The sequence below is a fragment of the Xyrauchen texanus genome, chromosome 3, assembly GCF_025860055.1.
Source record: "Xyrauchen texanus isolate HMW12.3.18 chromosome 3, RBS_HiC_50CHRs, whole genome shotgun sequence".
NCBI classification, from domain to species: Eukaryota; Metazoa; Chordata; class Actinopteri; order Cypriniformes; family Catostomidae; genus Xyrauchen; species Xyrauchen texanus.
This window is the reverse complement of record NC_068278.1, coordinates 58,691,249-58,711,248: the sequence shown is the minus strand read 5'-3', so window position 1 is coordinate 58,711,248 and position 20,000 is coordinate 58,691,249. Positions and strand designations below refer to the sequence as shown.

At 44.1% G+C, this 20,000-nt stretch overlaps 1 protein-coding gene across 1 annotated transcript in view; it reads right to left on the bottom strand.

Moving 5' to 3' along the window:
- The window catches only part of LOC127625111 (peripheral-type benzodiazepine receptor-associated protein 1), a 148,896-nt gene that overhangs the window by 11,422 nt on the left and 117,474 nt on the right, over positions 1–20,000 (bottom strand). Inside the window, exons 18-26 of the mRNA XM_052100199.1 lie at positions 15,821–16,711; positions 15,532–15,683; positions 13,924–14,418; positions 12,565–13,068; positions 10,244–10,402; positions 8,870–9,595; positions 6,894–6,999; positions 4,999–5,129; positions 4,616–4,784 (exon numbers count right to left, since the gene is read on the bottom strand). Coding sequence (XP_051956159.1) covers positions 4,616–4,784; positions 4,999–5,129; positions 6,894–6,999; positions 8,870–9,595; positions 10,244–10,402; positions 12,565–13,068; positions 13,924–14,418; positions 15,532–15,683; positions 15,821–16,711 — 3,333 coding nt within the window. The remainder of the gene's footprint in view (positions 1–4,615; positions 4,785–4,998; positions 5,130–6,893; positions 7,000–8,869; positions 9,596–10,243; positions 10,403–12,564; positions 13,069–13,923; positions 14,419–15,531; positions 15,684–15,820; positions 16,712–20,000) is intronic.

Genomic DNA, 20,000 nt, shown 5'->3' with positions numbered 1-20,000 from the left:
CTACTAGTTACAAAACAAAAAGGGAAATGGCAAATGCACACAGCAGTCACGCTCGAGTATCAGGAGGTTAAAGCAGTTTACCTGCTTCCCTACACTACTCATGCCAACATTTAAGTATTTTAATGAGAGCTTTCAGCGAGAAACAGTAACACCACATGACAATTGGTACTTTAAGCCCCATAAAAAGATCAGCATTTAAATAGAGTAATTGCATCATAGAAGAGGCGTATTCAAGCAATTGCATTACTTGTGCGAAAACACTGTGTCTCTGTGGTGCTATGAAAATTTCGTGCAAGACAATAACATTGACTCGACCAATGCCGTGAGTTGGGGGCGGGACTATTCAGAGAGGTTTATGATGCACGTATGATGAGTAGGGTCGATTTTGATTTCATGTTGTCTTTGACATGGTTCAACAATTCGGCAAGTGAATCTAAGAAGTTAATGAACACATTCCCCCCTTTGGTCAGAGTTGCAAAGCAGAATACCGAAAGCTGATGGGAGGAAATGTGTCAAACCAAAGGCAGGTGAAATCTGGGATGCAGGAGGCAGCGAGCGCTGACACACACCTTTCTTGAAGCGTCTAGGTTTCGGCGGTGGAGCGGGGCGGCGTGGAAGCTGTGCATGTAAGCGGGCGTCTTTATGAAATTTAAAACAGGACACGAGGAAAAAAAAAACACAAGTAGCAGACAAGAATGAATGAGAAGGCAAAAGAAAAAAGCCAAAGCATCACAAGAAAATAACTAAAGCTGGAAGAGAATAATAAGCGTTAGCATCAGCACTGAGACGCCACAGCGAGAAGAGTTAAACCGCCACTGCAGCAAAGCGTTCCGCTTCATCTATTCATGCTTGTGAAGTTTTCTTTGGAACTGCAGTGTGTTCACACAGTGACACAACCACAAAAACCACAATAACAACAACAGTAGGACTGTAGAGATATCATTTGATGACATTTGATGGCAAAATAACATTTAAAACACATGTTAGATTTATATCATTTATATGACTATATAGGGTTCCCACACTTTTTGACCAATGACTGTTTAATGACATTTAAAAACCGTTTTGATTCGCGAATGATTATTTATTTGCTTGCAAACAATGACATTACTATGGCTTTCTCACTATGTTCAAAGCATTTAACATGAAAAATTGGAGTGGGAACGAGCATTAAACAGGAGATGTTTGTTCAAAGCATCGTTTAACTGTTTGACCAACACACTTTCAAAAGCAACCTGAATTCGAGGGAAACCCATTTTAAAGCTGGTTTCAACAAGAGTGACACCACATAAACAATGTACAAGAAATTTAAAGGGTTAGTTCACCCAAAAATGTACTCACCCTCAAGCCATCCTAGCTGTATATGACTTTCTTCTTTCAGCCAAACACAATCGGAGTTATATAAAAATGTCCTGGCTCTTCCAAGCTTTATAATGGGAGTGAATGGTACCTTAGATTTTGAAGCCCAAAAAAAGCGCATCCATCCATCATAAAAGTAATCCATACGGCTCCAGGGGGTTAATAAAGTCCTTCTGAAGTGAAGCGAAAAATATCCATATTTATAACTTTATAAACTATAATCAGGGGCGGCTGTGGCTCAGGTGGTAGAGCGGGTCGGCCACTAATTGCAGGGTTGGCGGTTCGATTCCCGGCTCACACGATTCACATGCCGAAGTGTCCTTGGGCAAGACACTGAACCCCAAGTTGCTCCCAATGGCAGGCTAGCGCCTTGCATGGCACCATCATTGGTGTGTTATTGTGTGTGTGAATGGGTGAATGAGTTATAGTGTAAGCGCTTTGAATACCGCTAGGGTTAAAAAAGGCGGTATATAAGTGCAGACCATTAGACTATAATCACTGGCTTCACAAGAGAGTTGAGTTCCGGCATATGACGTAGGCGTAGCGTAAGCTCCGGTGAGCTTACGCTACGCCGACGAACGCGGAAGCACGTGTTGTTTACAGGAAAGGAAAACGGCGAATAAAAGTGAGTTGTTTTAGTCTTAAAATGGTGCATTCGTGAGTCTATCCAGTCATTCCAATCGTCCATTCATGGCAGCAAACACTCTCAGCCTCTGTTGGCATTAGAGTTCCTGCTCGGTGTACAAACAGATCAAACAAATAGGGCTCAATCTCAATCTCCTCTTCTCTTATATCGAAATCCAAGAAAATGACATTGTTCTTTAAAAATCCTCGTTGTTGTCTTCTAATTCGTGACCGTTGTTTTGTTTTGCTCTATATTCTGCACTTCCACATTCGTCACTTTATTACCACTTTTTACCCTGCGATTAGTGGCCAACCTGCTCCACCACCTGATTATAGTTTATAAAGTTATAAATATGGATATTTTTCGCTTCACTTCAGAAGGACTTTATTAACCCCCTGGAGCCATATGGATTACTTTTATGATGGATGGATGAGCTTTTTTGGGCTTCAAAATCTAAGGTACCATTCACTCCCATTATAAAGCTTGGAAGAGTCAGGACATATTTTTATATAACGCCGATTGTGTTTGGCTGAAAGAAGAAAGTCATATACAGCTAGGATGGCTTGAGAGTGAGTACATTTTCATTTTTGGGTGAACTAACCCTTTAACTAACATTCAAAACAGATTCCAATGAGATGGACGTTGGTATGCTGCTAAGCTAACAGCTCAATCCTCAAATTAGAGCAAGCAAAATAAGCTAATCTTGGGTAAAATGGAGCATTTGTTTAACAAGTACTGCAACACCTTTCAAAGCTGAATAAATAATGTTTATATTTTACCTTCACATTCATATTTAGCTTGTCTCCATGCATTATGACATCTGTGAAGAGTGATGCATGCTCAGTGATGTCATACAATGTCAGTTTATGGTGACCACCTCTTCAAGCTTCAAAAGAATGCAATAGTATAATTCAGAAGTCTAATAAATTATACCATGAGACTCATGATTGTTCTGAAGGAGCCAGGCATGGAGTGGTGGTGGCGTAGTGGGCTAAAGCACATAACTTGTAATCAGAAGGTTGCTGGTTCGATCCCCACAGTCACCACCATTGAGTCCTTGAGTAAGATACTTAACTCCAGGTTGCTCCAGGGGATTGTCCCTGTAACAAGTGCACTGTAAGTCGCTTTGGATAAAAGCGTCTGCCAAAATGCATAAATGGCATGATTTGGTGAGAAACAAACCGAAATCGAATGTATTATTAAGTGGATCTCCTGTGTGCATTTATGAGTCTGCACAGGAGCTTTAGAGATCCTTGCATGAGAGCAACATTAGTTACGCTGCTGCTCACGAGGTGGGGTGTTCAAGCGAAAGCTCATTTGCTTTGCTTCAACAGGACCACCACTGATATTAACAACAGAAAATGTGACTCCAGCCAGGTCTCCTTAGCAACCAAATTGGCCCGGTTGCTAGGGAGGGTAGAGTCACATGGGGTAACCTCCTTGTGGTCATGATGAGTGGTTCTCACCCTCAATGGGGCGTGTGGTAAGTGGAGGCAACTGAGACTTGTCCTCCGCCACCCGGATCGAGGTGAGTAACCACGCCACCACGAGGACCTAGTAAGTAGTGGTGGGAATTGGGCATGCCAAATTGGGGAGAAAAATAAATTATAGATCATTGCTGCACATAAACCAGAGAGCAGAACTTACAAAACATGTCTGACGAGTTTGTAGCCAAAAAAGAGATGCATTTCTATGCCCAGCCTTATTTATTTGAACCAGAGTCCTCAATCAACAGAGAGATGGGGCTGAAGGTAGCTAGTCACACCGTGTCCTACTCAGAAGCCAAACGACACACAATTTAATTTATCATTTCTATGTTAATCAGAGCTTTTTGTCCTAAGCAGCTGCGACACGCAACGGGACATTCTGTCGATCGCTTGGTTTCTATATTTGGCGTGAACTGGCACTGGTTCAAAACGCTGTGTCCTGCGACTGTTTTCATGACCTTGGATAACGCAATGAAACGTAACGTAAGGGCATCCGGAGGAGCTTCTGGTGCCCCCTAGGGTAAAATAGTGTCCCCCTTGGATAGTATAGTGTCTCACCTGGTGCCCAACACAGACTACGTAACGGGTATATGGAGCGGCGGTACTTATAGCTACCTTCAGCCTCCTCCATCACACTGTTTGATTGAAGACTCCGGTTAAAACAAATAAGGCTGGGCATAGAAATGCATCTAGTTTTTGACTACAAACTCTGCAGAGATGGTTTGTCAGTTCTGCTCTCTCGTTTATGTTCAGCAATGATGTGTTTTCTGTTGTGTCCTGTTGAAGCGAAACAAAACGAGCTTTCGCTTGAACGCCCCATCTCTCCCACAAGGATCTCTAAAGCTCGCATGCAGACTCATAAACGCGCACAGGAGATCAACGGTCAGTCAAGAGTTTAACTTAATTATACATTCAAATCTTATTGTATACTTTCATAACAATCATGAGTCTCATGAATAATTAATTAGACTTCTGAATGATACTTTAGTGTTCTTTTGGAGCTTGAAGAGGTGTCACCATAAACTGCCATTGTATGACATCTCTGAGAGCAACATTTATTTTCGTTTTACGTCTCAAAGCATATATATATATATATATATGGTACGTGTATATTGCTGTCTGATGTATGCAGTGTTAAACACACCTATCTTTTCCATCGACGCCTCGGTGGACAGGAAGCCCTGCACCAGGAGCTGGTCTCTGGTCTCCTCATCATCCACCTGGATCTCTGAAACCATATTACACGGGACGTAACCATGATGACCTCCTGCCTCACCACGGTAGAAACCATCTGCATCTTTGTCCCCATAAACCTGCAGAAGGGGAAAGGGTTCAGATTTCACACAAATGGGGCCCTTGACTGCCCAGGGGTGCCCTGGGCATTAAGGCTGTGCGATCTAATTTGGTGACCACCCCCACCCCGGTATTCCCTAAATATATTCCCTCCCTGTCTTCCATAGCAATCACAATCAACCAACCAGACTAGCAACAACTCTAGCTTCTTTTATTTTAGAGAAGCTTTTGCACCTTAATAATTTGTCCTTCTTTAAAGGGAAGTTCCTCTTCTGCAGCGTCAGGATTGGGTGACATCACAGCTGGGTCATACGGGAAGAGAGCAACAAAGATCCTCACCTCATTTTCTCCAGGTGCCCTGGACTCTGCAAACACACATACACACACGCACACACACACACATAAGTCAGTACACTGATGACCGTTATCTCCCCCCGCCCGTAGAAGCGTAATGGCTCGGTCCAGGCGTGTCCTTAAGTGAGGTAATCATGCTAAAACCTCCTGATCCTAATCCGCCATGAGTCGATTGAGAAACGTGCATGCATGATCCAAACACACAGAGCTAGAAAGGCCGAGAGAGAGAGAGAGAGAGAGAGAGAGAGAGAGAGAGATGCACAGATGGCCATCCACAAACTTCAGCGCGTGATATGGACAAGATTCAAACTACAAAACATAAAGTTATCCAACTAAACTTTTAGAAACCGATAGTTCTGTTGCTGGACACTGATCGGTCAATACAGCGTTCCAGTTGTGCAAAAATACACAAAATAGTGCATTAGGACCTATTAACCTTAGAAATATTCACTTAATCTTACATGGATGTGACTTAATGCATTGCTTCTTAAAATAGTGTTTTTATGTAGTAACATTTTATAAAACGAACGGCACTATGGGCGTAAAAACACCCTTCTAGCCATGCCTATATTTACAATATTGATGATAACGGCATTAATCAAAGGATCATTCTATGAAGTGAATAAATTGTGTGTGCATTCAATGCATATCTTGAAAGCACAGTAAGTTGTTTTGGGGAAAAAAAAAATGTCTGCCAAATGAATTAATGCAACTGTAAATGCAATTAAATCCTAAAGCCACCTGTTTCTAGGTCAGGGGTCAAGGGTTTGGGGTCAAGGGTAGAGTGCAATCCAGAGTGGTGTAATCTGTGGTGGTAATAGGTGTCTGTCATGTTTGCGTTTCGCTCCAGCGCTGAGATGTTCTCTATCTCATTAGGGAAGATCAGTAGCAACAATCAAGGGCAGAGCAAAGAGACTGTGCGGCTTGTTAACAAAGGTCATGCTTCTAGTTCTTCACACAGCAAACAAGACACACACACACGTGTAGTTTACTGAAATGCATCTGACAAAGTGTCATTTTAGAGACATGTGCAAAGGTAAAAGTGAAAATCCAACATTGTATTTTGGGGTTAATGTGTGTGTGTGTGTGTGTGTGTGTGTGTGTGTGTGTGTGTGTGTGTGTGTGTGTGTGTGTGTGTGTGTCTGAATGTACACTTGGGGAAGGACCGTTTCGGGCAGCATCGCAAATGAGGACACAAAGACTTAAAAGCACCTGCGGGCTAAAAGAGAGGAGGAATATGGAGCAACACCGAAAGAGAAATGGACAGAATGGACAAATGAGAGGTGCAAAGAATGTGATCTAATTTGGAGATGTGCGCAGTACACAGAGAGCCGCTGCGGTCAGCTATCATCACGGTAACTATTTTCATAGTGGCCACTTCCTCCTGTGTCGTGACAAGCTGTTTGGAGTGAAGGTCTTCTAAAGAGAGAGATAGGGAGGGAGAGAGAGAGAGAGAGAGAGAGAGAGAGAGAGAGAGATAGGGAGAGAGCGAGAGAGATAGGGAGAGAGAGAGAGATACGGAGAGAGAGAGAGATAGGGAGAGAGATAGAGAGAGATAGAGAAAGATAGGGAGAGAGCACGAGCGAAAGGGAGAGAGAGAGAGAGCGAGAGCGAAAGAGAGAGAGAGAGATAGAGAGAGAGATAGGGAGAGAGAGAGAGAGAGAGATAGGGAGAGAGAGAGAGAGACAGAGAGAGAGAGAGAGAGAGAGAGAGAGAGAGAGAGAGAGAGAGAGAGAGAGAGAATGAGGAAGAAAAAGTGTTCTTAAGAATCTCACCTCTTGGCAGTCTAATTTCAGAGCGTGTCGATTTAGGAGTGACATCACATGAGCTGCTCCACGCTGCACCTGCATCTGCCAGTGATGCTTCTCTGCCCGGTAACTCCTGATTTGAGAAACATAAACGGTTACAGACGGGTACAGCAGAAATCCAGTAATGCAAAACCATCACACGAGCATAAAAGCAAAATCACAAATACTGCATGTACTACCACACACAAACATTAGGGGCTCCAGACCACGGTCCAAATCACTGAGATCACATTTTCACCCATTCTGATGGTTGATATGATCATTAACTGAAGCTCCTGACCTGTATCTGCATGATTATATGCACTGCTGCCACACTGTGTGATTGTTGATGCGAGACGGGCTGGTTTGAGTATTTCTGTAACTGCTGATCTCCTGGGATTTTCACACACAACAGAAGAATATCGCGGGTTGGCGCTGCTTTGGCAGCACGAGGAGGACCTACACAATATTAGGCAGCAACGTTGTGGCTGATTGGTGTAATGTTCTAGTACGTAACTTCTTAGCTTGCTATTGGAACATTAACCAAAAATCACTGCTGTAAAGGAAAGTAAGACAAGCACTTTGAAGACGTGATTATAGATCATATTGCCCTTGTCTGTTAGCTTTAAGGCTAACATATATATGCTAACATTCTCCAAAAAGTTGAGGAAACGTTATACAAATAGCTTTTTCTTCCAGAAAAATGGACCAAAAATATTGATGACTCATCTTGTTTGCCTGGTGTACACATTTTTGTCCATTAATAGCAACTAGATTTTGAGATATTGTAAAGATTATCTTGGTCACAGCCTGGAGCCTTGAAACACATACAAACACTCTATTGAAAGCAACACCATGCTGAACAATCCAGCGTAAGCTCGTAGCTGTGTTTTAGAACATAGTAGCTAGTTTCTAGAAGGTCCACGCTGGCCATGAGTTGGTCGACCAGCTACCATATTCCAAAACACAGCTACCAACTTGGTAGTCTTGCAGGGTTTGATTCAAGGTCAACAGAGAAAGCCTTTGGGGTTGTCTGCAGCAACATTACAGTGGTGCTATGGGAACAAAGGTACAGCAGGTTCAACATACTCCAGTTGTACATACAGCGTTACCCTGAACAGTCACAGCAGTTTTTGGACAACTTTGACAGAAGATGTCAACAACAAATGGGACACCCCATTTCTGGCATGCAAGGGATATTCAGTAGAGCACATAAAGCTTTTCTAACTGAAAACTGGAAAGGTTGGACGTAGGACAAACACGCACCGTAGAGCCATCAGCAACAAATTCAAAGATGCCTTGACTCGAGACAGGGAAATGGGGAGGGTGTAGGGTACAGAGTCAACTGCACGGAACTAGATATTTAGGCTTAAACCTTTTGCATCCACTGTAAATCAGTTTTTGAGACTCATTGTGTACATGGTGGAATCTTATATTACTGTTACAGCATGACACTGAGATGGTGTGGGATTGTGGCCAAAGTTCGGGGCCAATAGGTGGACGTTTGCTGGTTCAAATCCTGTAAGGAACCATCAAAATTGTGACCTTAAGCAGACACCCATTGGGGGATTGTCCCTGTACAAATGCCATTGAAATGATTACTCTAAGCAGACATTCTGAGCAGTCTAACTGTGATACTACATGCTTTGTTTCAGGAACTCAAAAGCCAGAGCACAACACTATCAACGGCGAGGTCATGGGTTCAATTTCCAGGGACTGCATGGTCTTATAAAATGTACTCTCCAATACATGCATCAGATAAGTACCTTCCAAATCCCCCAAATGCATATATGCAAACACTTTGTATGTTGAGCTACAGTGTATAGATGAGAACAGTGACGGGAGCGAGTGAGAACTTGAGCTTGTCTTCGCTTTTAGGATGCAAAAGGTTTCTGCCATGTCCAAAATGGATGAGCTGGTTGTCAAGGGAATATGGTTAAGGTATAACAAGAAGACGGACACACCCATGAGCGGTTGCTAGTGGGCAGCTCTGGTTGAGGTCTGCTTGTCAGGGGCAGGTGGTGGTAGTCATGGTTACCGCCCTCCACCCACCACTCCGCGCTCATCTGCTCAAGCACCACCTCTCCAGGATCAAAGACCTGAGTTTCCTCATCGGTACCGTATTCTACGTCAATCTCGGATGAGGTTCCAGTGGGCGACTTTACGCGGCGTACGGTCTTGCTAATCAAATACGGTCCCTGCCCTGCTCCTGATGACCCTGCAACCCCGGCATGGTTACGTAGTAGGGCCTCTCTCCTGGGTTGATCGCCATGGCCTTTGTGCGGTGTGTGGCGGACACATTGACTCCCAGTGCTATGCCCGGTGTACAGATTACTATCCGAGTCCAACTCCACATCTTCTTCATCAAGATAGTTAATGGTGTCCACCATGTCAGCATAATGCACTCTAGGTCGAGTCCTGACTGGAACCGTCCCTCTGTACCTCACTACAGGCAATTCGGATCTAGGTTCATTGGGGGAATGTTGATGAACCTCATGTCCACGTAAGCGGCCCTTGCCTGATGCAGCCCGGCCTGGAGATGGTCTAGTGTGGGGCTCCGATTCGGTGTTGTCTTCTTCTTCTGTGACCTCTGGGATGCTGAATAGCTGCTTGTTGTGGTAGGCCTGAGGGGGGAGCTTTATAATCCTTTCCAAAATATCTTCATCGCTGTCAGTTTCCCACATTTCCGACTGGGGTCATTTTAGAAGAACGTTGGGAGTTATCAGGGTGTAGGTAAAGGGCAAGAATTGAGATCGAGGAGTGTGCGCATGCATGCCCATACAGAGGTGAGGTAAAGGTTGTTTTTTGGTGTCAAAAAAGGAAAATAGAAGGAAATGAGAGAAAAAACAGAAGAAAATTAAAATGCAACAGAGGAAATATTAGAACAGAAAGAACAAAACTTATAGATAAGAACGGCAGAGTCCTAACCAGGCACAATGCAACAAGTTTCCACATGAGTAATTTGTTCACATTAAAAGCAAACAAGAGGCGTGACAACACAATCACAGCCAATCAGTCATGTTGAGCAGGATTTAGTACCAATGAGATTTCACATCACATCTGCAATTGACAAAGTGTCCTGTGACTTGACACCATTATGGCTGGTTAGGACAAAAACTTAAATTTACGTAAACAGCTTTCCTCGCTTTGTTAGGACATTGTGGAAGACTAAGTCCCTACAGTTAAAATCTATTACGTAGCAAAGCTTGCGAGACACTGAGTAAAGTAGGTGTTCACTGGTGAGATGATCCACCAATCACAGGACTTGTACTATGTATAACTTCACGAGAGGACTCCAAAGGATTAAGGAATTCTACAGTTCATGTGCAGGTACATACCCTGCCTGTTGGAGCTGTACTGTAACCTCTGGAGGGGTTGTCAACGATAGGTTCAGAGTACAGGTCTTCCTCCTCTTCCTCCAGGATGTCAGACAGGTCGGATCGACTGCTCTCTCCATGGTAGTCTGGAGGAGGGTCCATAAGACCACTAGCATACACCTAACAGACAAAAATAACTTTACCACAGGCTTCTGAGACAATGGGTCAAAACTCTACAACATATGGTCAGATCTAGGTTCAACTTTAATTAATTCATTAATTTCAACAGATTATGCCATGTGTCAGGGGCGTGAAATCCACATTTGGAGCAATGATCAAATTAAGCTCTAGCACTTACTAAAACCATAAATCTTGCTTCAAATGCCCAAAGTATACAGTGAGGAAAATAAGTAAGTATACAGTACTTCAGTTTTTTCCTGCCGCTACATCTCACGCTCTTGTCTATATTCATCATCAGTACAAGTGCCTGGTGTTGACTGTCCTAAAGAGTATCACAAAACAGTAATTGTGCGCATGCCAATCAAGTGTAATCAAGCGTGCCAATTGGACTCGTGTTCAAACAATTATACATAAAAAGGCTAGTGTGTTCAACTTAGCATGAGACGTTACTGCACACTGAAAAACTAAGTATATCCTAGCCTTAACCCTTACACCTAATGCCGACCTTAACCCCTGGTTTTCATTCCTACTTGCAGTTCCAAAACCCTAACTTTCATTAACGTTATATTCTAACTTTAAATCTGTATTTACAACCATGATCCCTAATCTCCAACCTTTACCCCTGCCCCTGACAAAGCGGAAGGGGTCCCTTCCTCCCTACTCCTACTCCCAATCCCTAACTTCCAAAACCCTAACCCTTTCCAAAATCCCAACTCTAACCCCTAGTTACAACCCTGACCCTTAACTAAATCCAGGCCTTGACCCCCACCTTTTAATTGAACCTGGACTGTAAACCTCAGCCTAAAATGTATCCCTAACCACAGCCTCTACTCCTACTCCTACATACAAATTGTCGCCCTAATCTAAATTCTTAACGCAAACCTTAAGGCAGGGCTGGAGTGGTAATCTGGCATACTGGGCATTTTCCCGGGGGGCCGATGCACTTTGGGGCCAATCAGAGGCGGATTGGCCATTGGGAGAATCGAGCGGGCCAGAGGGTCGGCCGCGAAACAGGCTGAAAGGGCCGCGATAATCTAAAATGAGCCGCCGCGTTATGCATAACGTACCACAAAACGGTGCCGTGATATGCAGAAAACACCCCCCACTCAACTTTAGTTGCTATGTAAAATCCTGGGCCGATTTCTCTTCCCAGTCCAGCCCTGCCTTAAGGCTAGTGTATCATTCGTATTTCCATGTGTCTTTCCATCTTGCACAAGGTCGTGCGCTCTTGTCTTTTAAAGTTGACTCTTTTGTCCACGGTTGGTTTGAATGCCACAATGACTGCTCTGTAATACTCTTTAGCACAGTCAACGCCAGGTGCATCTGCAGATGTGCACAGATGCGGACTGTCTATGTGTTCTGAAAAACTGGGCTGTTGTGTGCAGTGTTTGTTAGACAACTTCACCAAATGCGGATTCTAACCAGGGGGCCCTACCTCCCACGTCCTACATCTCCCAACCCTAAATCCACACACCAACCCAAAGTTCCAAATCTGAACCTTTTTTAAATCCAGCCCTTATCCAACTAACCTGGATTCTCATTCTCATGCATAAAATATATACCAACATAGCCCCTATTTTCCTACATTTTAATCCTAGCTCTAACCTCTATTCTTAATGCAAGTAAACACATTAAACCTTTGAAGCCCACTTATATGGGACATTCCTACAATTTGCTGTTTTCTAGGTCCCCGATAGAAGTTTATGCAATTTCTGTTTGATTTCAACCAATTTTAATTTTAATACGCTTGTGGAAAAGAATAAAGACTATAATGATACACACTGCTGTTATGTCATGATACTGTGACCTTAAATTGATGATATACGATATACATTTCATGAACCTTTAACAAGGAAAATTTTAATATGGCACTACATGCCAAAAATATTCCCAAACCCTGCTCCAAACCAATAACCTATTTCCTAAGCCCACACCATTCCCATTTCAAACTCCGAAATCCAGATCCTGAACCACACATGCTGTCAGAGCTGGTCCTAGTCTGTGGATTATGGCCTACAGTTAACAAAAGTATCATTACGGTGTTTCCCTTTGTGAATAATTCTGAAAGCTATACTAAAGCCAAGATACTCAACAAGAGTGCAGTTTGAAATGATAACAACTGGCACATAGAAAAAGTCTCTAGATATGCTTTGTACACTGACCTTTATTCGTGGTTGAGGTACAGGCCGCAGGAACTCCTCTATTGACACCAGCCTGGTGTTCTCTCTGTCCTCCTCAGGCTCTGACTCGAAGGGTGATGGATTGAGGGGCCTCAGTGGATGCGTATCTGGCACATCGAGAGGGTCCTTCCCAGGGATGTTGACTTTATGTGTGGTGGGACTGGGTGGTGGTGTGTGAAGTTTGGCAAGGGGGTCCTCTAGAAAGTCAGAGAGGGAGGCAACAGGACGCTGGGCACCGGGAGTGTCTGTCTCTTTACAGGGGTTCATTGCCATGAGGGCCACATTGGAGTGCACTGGCACTGATGCAGCTGCAACAACAGTAGAGGGCATGGGCACTGACATTGCCATGGGAGGTTGTGCAGCCATGAACACAGGCATTGCCATGGATGCTGGGTTAGGCATAGGTGCTGGCATGGTCAAGGGAGTGGGCACAACCATGGATGCTGGTGTGGCAATGGGCACTGGCATGACTACAGTTGCACTTACCTGTTGATAGAGGTGTTGTATTAAATTCAGACTCAAAATGTAACAATGTGTCAACACATGCAGAATAACACTCATGTTTGCACAAATATATCCAACTCCAGGCCACTCCTATATCCACATATGCCAGACCACTACACACAATTTACAAGATGGAGCCACAGATGGCAGCCTCGGTGTGGAGCTCTCCAATTCTTTTGTTGTTTTTGTTTGTTTGTCCTATGTTTAGTCATTTTTTCCAATCAGTTTTACCAGGGATGAACCTCTGAACATTAGGCAGCAGATAACAGACAATATTTCCCAGTTTTTGACTATTCGGACGTTTTGCTGGACATTTTAGTTAGAGGCTGTGTTGTTCAAGCGTGCTATGAAACGCAAGAAAGGAAAGCGAGCCAGTGCGCCGGTCAAACTTCATCAGCAAGATGTTCGAACTGGGCTGCCGAGTGTTCATCTATTCATCAGTATCTCCACACTCTTCCTAACAAAACAGATGTACTACCTCTCCTCAGCCATACAAATTAGGACTTTTCAAACTCTTCTGCCTTGTGCTTCACAGAAACCTGAATGAGTGAAGCCATTCCGGACAGTGTGTTACATCTGCCTGCAGTTAACGACCCTGCATCAGTGTGGAGAGGCCTGTAAGACATTACTAACTAAACCTCAGTTTACTTTAGATTACTGAAGATTAGAAAAGTTTACTTTCTATTAAAGCTGCACCAAACCGGCAAAGCTCAAAACCCTTGTAAGTAGGTGGTCCTTCACTGTTGTCTGGGAAACGTCAGGACAGATCAGCATTTACTCTACAAATGCTATGTGTTCACATGATTTTTCTAACTAACTATAGTTGTTCAGACTTACTGATGAGTTAGCATGAGAAGCCGACAGTGATAGTGCTTCCTGCGCTGCCGTGGCAACCGTGAGTGGGGCAACTGACGCTGGGTTTGCCCAGGCTTCTATGTAGGACGCAGCAGGCAGATGCGCATCACGAGCGACCGCTTTTGGTGTGTTGATGTAAACTCCCCTCACTGGACCAGTGATGTGCTCGTCCATTACAGCAGCATGCGGCAGGTCAGGAGTTTTGGCAGCAGAGAGAGACGTGGCACATACAGCAGGCTCTGGGTTGGCACCAGCCACAAGGACACTGGCGGTAGCTGGCACAGACTGGCACTGAGGCAGAGAGCCACCGGACATGATGGCAGGCAGTTTTACGGGAACATTCACAGGTAAAGAATCCACCGACTCGCCGAACGATGACATGGTGCGTACGGTGAGCTCAAGGGCCTCCTGTAACGTCTGGATCTGAGATGGACCAATCAGAGCGCTGCCTGCTGTGGGTGATGACACCTCTAATACCTGAAGACAAGAGACAGAGTATGAGTTTGTATGTTTTACAACACACAGATATACTTTCAAACCGAATCCCGGTGGCGGAGGACGAATCCTATCTGCCTCCGCGTCTGAGACCATCAATCCGCGCATCTCATCACGTGGCTTGTTGAGCACGTTGCCACGGAGACATAGCATGTGTGGAGGCTTCAGGCTATTAACTGCGGCATCCATGCACAACTCACCACACGGCCCACCGAGAACCACATTATAGTGACCACAAGGAGGTTACCCCATGTGACTCTACCCTCCCTTGCAACCGGGCCAATTTTGGTTAGACCTGGTGAGGTCTAAATGGTAAATGGTGTGCACTTATATAGTGCTTTTTTGCGTCCCATTCTCTCACACACACACACACACACACACACACACACACACACACACACACACACACACACACACACACACACACACACACACACACACACACACACACACACACACACACACACCCCAATGGTGGCAGAGCCTGCCATTGGGAGCAACTTGGGGTTCAGTGTCTTGCCCAAGGACACTTCAGCATGTGGAGTCATGTGGGCCGGGAATCAAACCGCCAACCCTGTGATTAGTGGACAACCCACTCTACCACCTGAGCCACAGCTGCCCCCAATGGAAAGAAGGAAGTCAGTGACCGCTTTAAATAACCTGTAAATAAGTTTTAAGGTTTTGAAAAAGTAATGTCTAAAATGTGACTAATGAAACGTTTTTTTAATTTTGACATTTTCACTCTTTGTATATATGGCAGATTTCCTTCTTTCCATTGAAATACACAAGATGCTCTTTGGAATATTCTCAAATCATGCAGAATTACAAAATCATTGGGTTTTGTTCATGCCAGCTCCAGCACTTTCATTTTACTTATTATATTACATTCACATGTCATCTCAGACCTTTGGACTCCAATTGTAATTCATAATATATGCGTGACACACATGACAGTTATGGCTGCTTTCACATGTATTGACCAAAGCCTGTTTTTTATGCTAAAGATGCACTTGATGGAATCCCCAATGACAGAGTTTATAATTTTTTTTATAAAAAACATTTTTAAGATTAATCAGACTTGTCAGACTCGTTCACCTTCTTCTTGTCAGCGTAGATGGTGTAGCCAGTGACTCGGACTCCATTGGATGTCCCGGCAGCATCTATGGTAACGGGCAGCCAGCTGATCTGAGCGATTCCTGGAGACGGGCCCTGCTCCAACTGCACGTCCAACGGTGCGTCAGGAGGACCTAAGAGACAATATAACTTTACACTTGCATTCATCTTCTAAAGACTTGAGATACTTCAGAAGACATGACAACATTTCTGGTAAGGAAAAATAGTGAGCAACCTCCAGTGAATTGACACATTCACACACTCATCTCACCTGCAGTAAGGGTCGTGAAAGAGGTCACGGCGGTTTTGCGATCTCGGCACTCTGGTGGTAGCTCCCAGGCTGTGCGGTGCGGCCGGGCCTCTACTTTAATGCGGTAATGCAGGTTAGGTGTGAGGTTACTGAGGCACAGTGAATAGCATCCCGCCTTTACCAGCTCGCACTCCTCGTCGTTCAAAGACACAATGTGCACATAGTTACTGTTGCTAGGCAGCCAGGTCAGGCTGGCCGAGGTAGCAGTTACGCGTTCAACGCGCAGTTGCGTCGGCGCCACACACACATTTTGGCCAACAAGTATACTGCAACGTAACTGATCTGAGTTCCCACGCTCCGTCAAGCTCTGCACCGCTATCCGATAAGACTTCTGCGCCAAGTCCAGCCTCTCCAAAACGGCCTTAGTTTGTGTTCCAAATGGCACGTTGACTCGCAACTCGTGGTCAACGTAGACATTATAGCTAAACACGGAACCCCAGCCCGGCGGTACAAGCGGCGCCTCCCAGCCGATGATGATACTCTTGGTGAGCTGTTTGATTAGCGTAAGCTTGCGGGGGTAAGGCACGGTGTCCACCCCCACTTCCTCTAGATCCAGATCCAAGCCATTGGTGAGAGGGGCGTTCAGCGCAGGAGTGGAGGTGTTAGCTTTGCTGTTGTCACCTGGAGCTGATGCTGTCGTGGAGGTCTCAGTCCGCTCAGAAGAGCTGTGGGCGAAACGCAGGTGGTGGTGTTGGTGTAACCGCTCACTACCGCTGTGAAAACTGCTCTCCTGGAAGGAATTATGGGAAATATCGCCAGTCTGATGAAGTTGGATGCTCATGAAGTCATCGTCCGACACACGCTCCACAAAGTTGGAGGGAACAAGTCCTCTCCGCCCATCCATCAGTTCACCTACAGAGAGAGCAAGATGGTTTAAACACAACAGTTAGGCAGAAAGAGTAATATACACTATCAGCCAAAAGTTTGTTCACACTTGACTGAATTTTTCCAGAAGCATTGTGGAGTGTCAAGGTGGTCTTTGGCAAACATTAGGCACACAGCAATGTTTTTGGTGGAAAGCAGCGGCTTCCTTCATGATATCCTGCCATGAACACCGTACCTGTATAATGTTGTCTGTATAATAGACTCATGAACAGAGATGTTAACCAGTTCCAAAGATTCCTTCAAGTCTTTATCTGTCACTCTAGGGCTCTTGTTTACCTCATTGATCATTTTGCGGTGTGTCCTTTGAGTCATCTTGACTGGACGGCCACTTCTAGAGAGAGTACCTATAGTACTAAATCATCTCCATTTATAGACAGTTTGTCTCACTGTGGACAGATGAATATCTAACGGCCACTTCTAGTGAGAGTACCTATAGTACTATATCATCTCCATTTATAGACAGTTTGTCTAACTGTGGACAGATGAATATCTAACGGCCACTTCTAGAGAGAGTACCTATAGTACTATATAATCTCCATTTATAGACAGTTTGTCTAACTGTGCACAGATGAATATCTAACGGCCACTTCTAGAGAGAGTACCTATAGTACTAAATCATCTCCATTTATAGACAGTTTGTCTAACTGTGGACAGATGAATATCTAACGGCCACTTCTAGAGAGAGTACCTATAGTACTAAATCATCTCCATTTATAGACAGTTTGTCTCACTGTGGACAGATGAATATCTAACGGCCACTTCTAGAGAGAGTACCTATAGTACTAAATCATCTCCATTTATAGACAGTTTGTCTAACTGTGGACAGATGAATATCTAACGGCCACTTCTAGAGAGAGTACCTATAGTACTAAATCATCTCCATTTATAGACAGTTTGTCTCACTGTGGACAGATGAATATCTAACGGCCACTTCTAGAGAGAGTACCTATAGTACTATATAATCTCCATTTATAGACAGTTTATCTAACTGTGGACGGATGAATATCTAACGGCCACTTCTAGAGAGAGTACCTATAGTACTATATAATCTCCATTTATAGACAGTTTGTCTAACTGTGGACGGATGAATATCTAACAGCCACTTCTAGAGAGAGTACCTATAGTACTATATAATCTCCATTTATAGACAGTTTATCTAACTGTGGACAGATGAATATCTAACAGCCACTTCTAGAGAGAGTACCTATAGTACTAAATCATCTCCATTTATAGACAGTTTGTCTAACTGTGGACAGATGAATATCTAACGGCCACTTCTAGAGAGAGTACCTATAGTACTAAATCACCTCCATTTATAGACAGTTTGTCTAACTGTGGACAGATGAATATCTAACGGCCACTTCTAGAGAGAGTACCTATAGTACTAAATCACCTCCATTTATAGACAGTTTGTCTAACTGTGGACAGATGAATATCTAACGGCCACTTCTAGTGAGAGTACCTATAGTACTAAATCACCTCCATTTATAGACAGTTTGTCTCACTGTGCACAGATGAATATCTAACGGCCACTTCTAGAGAGAGTACCTATAGTACTAAATCGTCTCCATATATAATTTATACATAAATGCAGGTAATTCCAAAGGGTTCTCATAGTTTTTCTTGCCACTGTATAAATTGTGCTCATAAAAGTTTACAAAATGAATATATATATATATTTTTATTTTTTAATTAATAGATTTTTATGAGTTTGAGCGATTGATTGATTTAATGAGATTGAGCGAAATTTATTGAAATTGATAGAACCTTGTGTGACCCCACTGCCTCATGCGAGGACTCACTATTTTAGATTTGCTACACACAACGCATCATTTAAATAAATTTAAACCCAATGCATACTGTTCAGGACACACTAAGGAGCCATTTAAGGGTTAAACTTCACGTGACTAACCATCATGGCATAATTTCATGAACTGCTTCTATGGGCGCAGCGCCAACATAAGTACCTCTGATAAGAAACCTCTTCAAGTTTTTTCACTGAAACCTGTTTGGTTGTAAAGATCAGCATCTCTAGTTTCGTTTGATATGCCGCTTTAAATATTATTTTAAACGCTCATAAACATTCGCTTCATTTTAATCTAAAGTTCCTTTTGCACCCAATTTGTAACACCCAATTCCCAATGCGTTCTAAGTCCTCGTGGTGGTGTCGTGACTCGCCTCAATCCGGGTGGCGGAGGACGAATCTCATTTGTCTCCACATCTGAGACCGTCAATCCGCGCATCTTATCACGTGACTCATTGAGCGCGCTACCACGGAGACGTAGCGTGTGGAGGCTTCACTCTATTCTCTGCGGCATCCACGCACAACTCACCACACGCCCCACCGTGAGTGAGAACCACATTATAGCGACCATGAGGAGGTTACCCCATGTGACTCTACACTCCCTAGCAACCGGGACAATTTGGTTGCTTAGGAGACCTGGCTGGAGTCATTCGGCATGCCCTGGATTCAAACTAGTGAACAAGTGACAGCACACTGGAGGTCAAGTCATTCACTAAATAGGGAGCAAGGGAGCATCCTATAGCTCTCCTATAACTGTTCTGAGACCAGTGCAGACAGACAGCACACTGGAGGTTAAGTCATGCACTAAATAGGGAGCAAGGGAGCATCCTATAGCTCTCCTATAACTGTTCTGAGACCAGTGCAGACAGACAGCACACTGGAGGTTAAGTCATGCACTAAATAGGGAGCAAGGGATCATCTTATAGCTCTCCTATAACTGTTCTGAGACCAGTGCAGACAGACAGCACACTGGAGGTTAAGTCATGCACTAAATAGGGAGCAAGGGAGCATCCTATAGCTCTCCTATAACTGTTCTGAGACCAGTGCAGACAGACAGCACACTGGAGGTTAAGTCATGCACTAAATAGGGAGCAAGGGATCATCTTATAGCTCTCCTATAACTGTTCTGAGACCAGTGCAGACAGACAGCACACTGGAGGTTAAGTCATGCACTAAATAGGGAGCAAGGGAGCATCCTATATCTCTCCTATAACTGTTCTGAGACCAGTGCAGACAGACAGCACACTGGAGGTTAAGTCATGCACTAAATAGGGAGCAAGGGAACATCTTATAACTCTCCTATAACTGTTCTGAGACCAGTGCAGACAGACAGCACACTGGAGGTTAAGTCATGCACTAAATAGGGAGCAAGGGAGCATCCTATATCTCTCCTATAACTGTTCTGAGACCAGTGCAGACAGACAGCACACTGGAGGTTAAGTCATGCACTAA